We start from the raw sequence: 9,422 nt of genomic DNA on the forward strand, positions 1-9,422 counted from the left end.
TCAATTGGTCAGTAATGGAAAGACAGATTTTTCACATTAGGTGGAGTAGTCTAGCATCATATAAATTTGACATTTTGTCCAAGGGTAGCCATACAATAAAAACTGCCCCATGCACTCTCCTTTCAGTTACTTATGCTTTGGAGCAGTTGCTACCAAATCGATTCTTAGAGCGAAGTTTTCCCCCTAATTCTCATTATCTGCAAGCTCCACCCTGATCCTGAAGATGCTCCTTCCCTGGCTTTGAAGTTTCACCTTTGCTAGGAGCATTTTCACTTGTGAGACACAAAAGACATTCCACTGATATCATCAGGCTGTAAAGAGTGTGAGTTAAAACCCTGCATAGCTGAAGTAAGGATCTGTCACTGGAGGAAGATGAAAAGGGTGCATACTTTGCAAAGGGCTCCACTCAACTAAGACAAGATCTGGTTTTCCCATGGTCCTGCAGTACCAAATACGGTCAATGAATCCTATGCATTCAATAAATAAGCTTAATACATGTCAAGCTGAAATTTATGTACCTACTTAAAAAAAGGTTTTGATTGATGGTCTGCATAGAAATCAGATGCTTCTTTTCTGGAAAAGTAAAAAGACATAGATTTAGATAAGATTTTACATATATATATATATACACACACACATACCCATATGTGTAAAACACTCCCTGAAAACCACAAACTATCGTTCATCAAAATGTTTCTACATATAATGTTTGTCGAAGCTGGACAGCTTGTTGGGTGTTCATGTCCAATAACACAAACTACATTTAACTTTCTGTCATATTTTGTGCAGCTACAGGTATGGCTGACAACTCCTTATGCTCCTGATCTGGGAAGGAAGCAAATTACTGAAGCCCACAGCATGGACTTTCAGGGTCACTGATGGTGCCCACATTCTCAGGTTGAGAAATAAATGCAGCAGAGTTGCCTTCTTGCCAAACCATTTGCTGTTATGTTGTTTTCATCTTTCATCTGTTTGAGTGGGGATATTGGTTAAGGAAGTTTAGTTTTAAAGCATAAGTAACTATTCATCTGCTTTACTGGAACACTTCCTCGTTGAAGGCCAAGTCTGATTACATTGGTGCACAACAACATATTGCATAACCTGGTTTCTATTCAGTATCCTAAAATTTGACAAGTCACATAGGCAGCACAATGCCCTTCATTGCACTGGGCTCAGCCACCCAACTACACAAGTTTGGAGGACCATGGTGCGGAACCACCATCCATCCACCAATAGGCATACCATTTTGAAGCTTTCCACCCCACCATCCCCTGCAACCAGCCAACCTACTCTCTTCCCTGTCTTTTTCCTCAGCTGCTTCTCACGTTTAACTCTTGCTCACTGAACTGCTTATTCTGCATGGCAACAGCTAGAAAAACCCATGGAGGTTTTCAGCTCTAAACCTGCTATTTTGCAGCTTCAAAATTCCAGTTCAGAACACAGGGTCAGTGTTGGCTTGCTCTAAATCCTGGTGCATGCCACTTTCTGAAGCTGGAATTTGTGGAGGAGGACAGCTCTTCAGGAGAACTGATAGGGAAAGGAGCAATATTGCTGATCTCTCCTCTGGGTAGTAGGTTCACAATCAAAGCAGAGCTTTGGAAAATTGTTTTTACCTGCAAAAACAGTCTTCTGATTTACTCTGGTCTTGATGATTTTGCTCACTTTGAGCAGCTCTCTTTACTAAAAGAAACTGCCTGCGTATTTTTCAAATAACAGATTCCAAGTATGAACAAAGGCATGGTTCTGTCATCTGAAATGGAACTCTGGATGTCATTTGCAGTCCAGACTTAAACCAAATATTGTCAGAGGAAATAATATCAAGAAGAGCCTAAGAAGAATTTAATTTTCCTAACATTTATCAATGTTTGAACAGCTACTCCTCCAGCTTTTTTTACCAAAATAACCCAAATAATTCCTGGTTTGTTGCTTTCAGTTCAGTGTAAATATGAGCCATTCAAAATCCAAAAGATTTTCATTAATCATACAGTCAATACGCTTTTCTTCCATTTCATAACTAAGGCAGAAACCTGGTACAAAAATTATGCTAGACACAGGAACTCTTGCAATCCCAAGCTTCAAACCTACACTCTGCAAAACAATTTTGCCTACAATTCACTATTTCACCTGAAAATCCTCTTCTGAAACTAATTCACCAAGTAATTTTGGAAAGCAAATATGGAAAAGGTAATGCAAACTGATTAAGTATTGTCATTTATGAACGCAAGGAAGAATTTGAGGGACCTATTTCTGAAACAAACTGAGCTCTACCACTCAGTTAACAATTCGTATTGAAATAACATGTAAGTGCAGTTGTGCTGCATAACTTTGTTCCTTTTTAATTTCATTATTTCTTCTCTGCTTTTAAATAATGGAAAACAGTGGTCACCTGGGCATAATAGACTTAACAGTGACTGGCAGACAAATGTCATTAATAATCCCTTTAAAGAATGCAGTAATGATGATGCTGATGTGAACAAGCACATCTGCAGAAATCTAAGGGTAGAACACTGGCAAAACCACAGTTCTCTCATTTTAAAATGGCACAGTCCCAAGGAACAAGGTGTATAGTATGCAGAGAAACCACAAAATACCCAAGACATTATTTAAATACATTCAGCATCATAGCCCAATGTTCAGCTTATTAATAATTATTTTCAATTATAAAGGCAACTAGAAATTTTTATAGAGCGATAGGCAATAAAAGTTCAAGTTTCTTTTCTCCAGTGTGAGTCAACTCTGAAACATGTGATATAGCTCAACAGTTTGACTTCTCAGACAGACATTGAAATGAAGAACAACCCAACACAACACATCAGGATCATATCTCTCAGACTGCAGGAGAGCAAGTTAAAAAAAGTTGGTTTGAAAGACATTGTGAACTGTAAATCAGCATTAGAAATGTGACTGAACTCATGAATTGGAGTTGTTTGAGGGAGGATATGGGACTGGTATCATAAAACACTGCAGCAGGTGAATGGAGAGAGACAAGAGGAGGAAGTCTTATAGTTGTTTTATCAGTATTTCAGAAAGCCAAAAAGGTTTTGAGGTAGTGGAAAATTATCCCCAACCTCACACATAAACCATAAGAGCACATAAAAATGGTACTACTTAAGACAAATAGCTTTTCTTTTCAAAGCATGTTGCATATGAACAGGTTTGGCAAAGCAGCAATGGAGAAATAGTGCAGCAACTTTGGGAAAGTCTTCTAAAGAAAATTAATTATGCTCTCTTTCCTCTGCAGCATGCTTTCTTTTAAATCCTGAGGCTCAATGAGGTAAGTGCACAATAGTGAAGGCTGGAGGGATTAGGAAGATGCATGAGCAAAATCCTGCAACAGCATCAGAAGATCACTTGCTTTACCTAGGACTTTCAGTCATTACAAAGCACAAATCTGAGAGCACAAGTTTAAACAATGAATTTACTGAGAGCAAGAAAACCAAATACTTTAAAGACTATGCTTTTATAATGAGCTATATGGTTTGTATGAGGAAGTGATGAGTTGAGGACATACAGACATACCAGTAGCAAACACTGCTGAATTGCTACAGCTATGGTAGTCACCTTGGATTCATACAGAGACATTTCATCACCCATACTCATTTGCACGGCACTTTTTAATACTTAGCTGAAATCTCTGCATGCTTTCAGAAACCTACATGATTACAAAACTGATGAGTCTTACCTCTATTACTCACTGGAATGAATCTGATGTGTGGAACAATACAGGATAGCTTTAGAGAACATTCTCAACTGTAAAAGTATTTAGATACAATAGAGCTAACCTTAAAAAATCCTTACCTTGAAAGCATCATCATTTTGACCTTAGTTATTGTGAATCCAGCATTAATAATTATATCAATTATTTCTCCAATCTTGGGCACTGCATCAGGTTTAATCAAAGCCAGTGTTCTAGAGAAGGGAAAAAAAAAGAAAGTAGAGATACAGCCAACACTACTTTCCTTAGAGCATTTGGTATGCGTCTTAGGTTTGTATTCAGACAAAAAAACATCACATCAAAGAGACAAATTCTGCCATAGTCACATATCCTAGTCCCAGTGCCTCATCAATTTCCATGCTGTTCTTGAATGCCTGTGCAACACATTATTCTGATAAGAATGAGCTTTGCACATTATAATTTCCTTGGCTTTCTAACCCAAGTCTGCTCACAGTGTTCCACTGGGAGTCATTATTTACTGGCTTCTCCCTTCACTCTCTGAGCAAACAATTTGACCACTTCTTCCTTAGCTAGTGGATATCTCTACAGCTCCTCACTCACAGCTCTGGGTCAGAACACAATTGATTTGTTAATGTCTTCCTGTGCTTCCTCAGGTCCCTAAAACTGAGCAGTTAAAATTCTCTGTTTAAAAGTATTACTTAAACATGTGCTTCTTCCACAAAGATCAGAGTGAAATGACTGCTTTGGTATTACTTTTAAAGCATCTGGAGTCCTCAGTGAGAAGATCCTACTGTGCTTGGTGCAGTACAAACACTTCATGGTATGCAATGTGCATGCCAAACAGCTGACACTGTTAATAGACACAATAAAAGGATGGCACAAGAGGTATTATACCTTTTATACTGACTGACAGCTATATTGTAAGGGACACCAATCCAAAAATCTCTATGCTCTCCCCCACATCTTTGTTTCCAAGTACAACCTGTCTGCTGGGTAATTATCTATTTATACTGTACCTGGCCCCAAGGCCAGGACTGTTTTATTAGTGCGCTTTGCATAGCACCAAGCACACCATCAGCACTAAACATATTATTAATCATACATAACAAGCACCAAAAGAAGGTCTATAAAACTGCATTTTTCTATTTGCATTCATCTTGTGGCAAGTCAGCTTCAATGTGCTCCGTTTACAAACCAACAGATTTATTCAACCCTGTATCTCAGAAACTCCACATCTCACACAATCTAAAGAGCTCTTTCCATCTGAAGGCTATCCAAGATGGAATTTTTGGTTGAAGTACTTCCCTAAATTAAAGACAAATAATTGCAAATTTCCAATTTTATATACCAGCATAACGTGGAAGGCCTTTAGGTTAGAAGGAATATGTTCTAGCCGGGGCAAATATGCTGAGGTTACAGGAGATGGATGAACTTTCACTACATTTACTCTGAACCTTAAATGACCCCAGATTGACAGATGCTTTGGCAAGAGACAGACTATTTCACAGCAAATGTAAAGCAAAGGAGGTGTTAAGACCAGGAAATGTAACAAGGAAGATGTGACCATATGTGACATTTCATCTGAAACTAAGGGAGAGACTTACATGGCCTTCAGAGCTCAGAAACAAACAGATCTCCTCAAGCATCATGAAACTCATATACAAGAGCCACATTAGCCCACATCCATTGGGAAGTGCAATACAAAAAGACTGATGGACTATGAGCGTAGCCAGAAACTGCATGAAAGTAGTCAACCAAGACTATGCTTCAGTCCACTGCAGTGCCAATTAAAGTTGGTTTAGCACTATCTTCAGATCAGGAAATCCAACATTCAGCATAGTTTGCCAGTATAATCCATGCTGCCTCTTACAGCCTCTCTCCACCTTCCCCAAGGATTTCCCAGCTCCACCTCATTTTATGATATCATTTCTCATATGACAGGGTGTGCTGGGTGAATTGAGGCATATGAGGGGGAGCAGCTGCATGCTTGACCGATGACATGTACCGACTCGGTCACACAATGCATGACCTGCATCCTGGCATAAGAGGCTCTTAAGGCTGCCATTTCCCATGAACAATAAGGATCAAACCATTGGAATGAGATCTCCAGTGCTGTCTGCATTTCCTTGAGGAACACCCTTTTGAATCTGTGTTATTGCACAGACTATTCGAGACAGACTGCTAATGCTAGAAATGAATTGTCCCTTACTTCTCTAATTTTAAGCTTTCTAGTAATACTGTAATTCCTACCAATATGCAATGAAATATTGCATTAGGAAGCAACTGACATAGAAGACATTAATACAAACTGCAATGATCAACTCTTATAACATCTTTTCCTCTAACACTGATGTATAAACTTAAACGTTTCAGTGTGAGCTTCTCAGAGGTATGCAGGATACGAAAAGTATAATTCAGCATGTTGAAGGAAGTCTTCACTTTCTCAGATTGGATTTTGAGTCATGTGCCCTATTTTTAGTTTCAATTAGGAATATGTTTTTTGTGGTTTGACAGGATGCCGTCTGAAAAGTAGATTTTGAAATGGTTTTATGTCTAGGAACAGAGAAAAAAGAATGAAAATTAAGGTCATTTGCTTACATTTTCAGAAGCACTGTGTGACAGTACTGCAATGAGTATTGAAACAACAGAAGATGAGAACTGATCAAAGGAATGATGCAGAAAGCATGCTGTGACTATACTTTTGAGATCTACTTACTTCTAATAATAGAACTGTTGCATGTAGAGTAGCTTATATCTTGTAGGGGAAGAAACACTGGTTATGTCAATGACTAGAAGCTTAAAATATCCCAATCAAAGCAGAATACAAGTATTCCTGGTTGAGACACAAGTTTTCTAACACTATTTTCAAAACCAGTGATACTGACTCTATGTATAGCCTACTTAGACAGAACACACTAGTCAGACAAATGTTTACTTCAGGTTACAACCACCCAGGATTATAAGTGAAAGGCTACAGAATCTGAAATCCCTCTCCCATGCCAGTGATTCCTTATGTGTCACACTGTAAGCTAGCACATACTCACTTAACCATTTTAGTCACTGTTTGTGATGGTTTCCTTATGATACACTGTGAGGGGAGCAGAGAACAACACTCAAAATATGTCTGCATTTAAAAACCTACCCAAGACTTAAGAAAAATAGGTCTAGAAAATGAAATCACATAGAACTGTCTTAATAATTCTAGCCTGATTCCAGAAAGGGCCTGTGCAAATCTAGTCTTTTTTTACACATCTATTTTGTACCTCGTGTACCTTGAGTCACATTCCCTTGCTTCATCGACAAAAATAAAGGTCCCTAATTCGAAACATTCAAGACTTTTTTACATACATTCCTCAGTCTCCCTCAAAGACCTCTGCTGATCCTGTCTGCATACACATTCAGTGACCAAAGAATGTACTTCCAAAGTCAACTAAACTGTCCTGTGCAGCACAAAGGCAAGAAAATGACAGGTAAACATTCTGCCTCATACAACATCCTAAAAATTCTTAACAGAATTCCAGCTACAGACTATTTTAGGAATTACCATGCACTGCAGAAATCTTATTATATCTATTAATTAATAATTGCTGTAAAACCTGCTAGGAAAGGGCCAAAAAAGACAAATAACTCATATGCAACTGTTTTACCCAAGGAAACTCTTTTGATATGACTGTTTACTCAGTGAAAGCTTAGGTGAAGAAACTGGATTTTGAGGATCTCTGGCCTGTGTAAGGCACCTTTCACTCTCTTCCTTTGGGCTATTCTGAATATGTAACACCACTTGCATATCTATGTTATCTTTCAGACCACATTCCTAAAATGCTTTCCAAACAGCTGAAATGTCAGAAATGCCCTTTCTTCCTTTTGTAGAGCAGTACAAAAATTCACCCCCTCCCAAGACCACTTCATTGACAGAACAGCAACGTCTCTGACAAGAAGAAAATTTTAACACAAGCTGCCTTTTCTTGGTATAACTGCATGAGCACTGCATCAGCACCAGGCCTTAAGTTAGTTTAGGCAGAGCAGGAAAGACACAGCTATAAAAGTACATTGATACAAAGATGTAATCTACCCAAGGCTCCACTGAAGAACAAAAAGAGTAGCTACATCTACAGGATCCATCCCTTGGCATTCTCCACCTCCTTTGCTACCTTTCCATCATGCCCAACCCCAACCTGGAGAAAAAGTACCAGACAGACATTTTCACACCAATATTTTTGTGTGCTTAAGACAAATATGTGTGTTAAAACTTGCAACTCTTCCTCTTTGTTTGGTTATGCACAACTGTCCAAAAAGAGTTCAAAATAAGCCTAGTTAGTGGAAGGGACCAAGAAAGCAGGTGAATAAGGCTCACTGGTATATCATACCTGAGTAAATGCTCTGTGTTCTTTTCAAAAAAAAGCTGGAGCAAATTATCAAAATGTATTGATTTGCAAATTCAGAGATTACCTACACTGCAGTGAAACTGGATTTAAATTTGTTGTAAATTAATCTTGCTGTCACTTTACTAAGTGTCTCCTGATATTTTTATTCTTGGATGGGGTCTTACAGCATTTTCCAAGGCAAATCTTTCAACCAAAAATATATGATGAGTCTTATCTTCATCCACTATAAACAAACTTTGTCTTAACAAACAAGACCAGTTTTGATTGACATTCTCACTCTATACTTTCTGTCATGCACACAGAGCTTAAGGGATGTTGAAAAAAATTCTCAGAAAAAATCCTCCATAGTGGGAAAACCAACAGAGAAGAGGAGTGGATCTCTCTCACTCCTGTTTCTGCTGTTTTCAGTTACTACTACTAACACAGAGCAGATCAGAATGGTAAGGCTCTAGGCTTCTACACAGATCCCAGAGAGACAGGTGCTAGTTTCACAAGGTCCAGGCCTTCCAGGTCCAGCACATATGAGAGTTACTGTATCACTTCTGCCCCAAGAGAACCCACAAATCACAAGAATCCTCCTTGCTGCCTGCCCTGGGTGGGGAGCAACAAAGCTAAACAGGTCCTCTTGTTTTCATCCTTCCCTTATCTTCTCCCAAGAAACTTAGAGGAGCCAGCACTTGACACAATGGAGAAGATGGCCTTGAAGATAACAACCAGGTAACTATGGGAGTCATGGGTTTGCCCATGAGCAGGGACCACTTTGCTCCTCTCCAGCTATCAGTATCAAATCACTTCAAACTGCCCGTAAATTTGTAGCTATCTCCTCCCCTCCCCACTATTAGTGTACAAAACCTACCTCATTTCTAGCAAACAACTTCTCTGAAACTCCAACCACAAAGAAAGATTTCAAAACCATCTCTTCTTACCTCTCTTTGCGGCTCCCAAGCTTGCGAGCTGTATATTGATTCCCATAGTCCACTAAGGAGAGATGTCGTGAAAAAACGGTGATTTTGTTGCCCACATATAAATCCTCGAGGTGTAAGCTCTCGTACCTGGTGCGCTTCAAAAAGGTTCGACGGTTCTTCAAATCATACTGCAGAAAAACAGAAGATTAAAATCTGCCATAGCAAGAGGTTTAGTTGTGGGCAAATTCACCTTAATCTTTACTGTCGGAAATTTCCATAGTACTGTGCAACTGAATCTGATCACTAAACTGATTTAATTCCTCACCTTTTGAACTTACAGATGTACCAGGAAGGCTTCAAAGATTAAATCACAATTACAAATTTATTCCATTTCAACAGTCGCAGGCTGACAAGTATCTCTGAATTTCTTGTTTCATAATTTGCTGGTTCTAATTC

General features: G+C 38.8%; 1 protein-coding gene across 1 annotated transcript in view; it reads right to left on the reverse strand.

Moving 5' to 3' along the window:
• NME7 (NME/NM23 family member 7) overlaps positions 1-9,154 on the reverse strand; it is a gene marked incomplete at its 5' end in the record, with an annotated part of 68,939 nt that extends 59,785 nt beyond the window's left edge. Inside the window, 3 exons of the mRNA XM_009082362.1 lie at positions 523-573; positions 3,799-3,909; positions 8,988-9,154. Coding sequence (XP_009080610.1) covers positions 523-573; positions 3,799-3,909; positions 8,988-9,154 — 329 coding nt within the window. The remainder of the gene's footprint in view (positions 1-522; positions 574-3,798; positions 3,910-8,987) is intronic.
• Between the last annotated feature and the right edge of the window lie 268 nt (positions 9,155-9,422).

This window comes from Acanthisitta chloris, unplaced genomic scaffold (genome assembly GCF_000695815.1).
Source record: "Acanthisitta chloris isolate BGI_N310 unplaced genomic scaffold, ASM69581v1 scaffold3419, whole genome shotgun sequence".
NCBI lineage: Eukaryota > Metazoa > Chordata > Aves > Passeriformes > Acanthisittidae > Acanthisitta > Acanthisitta chloris.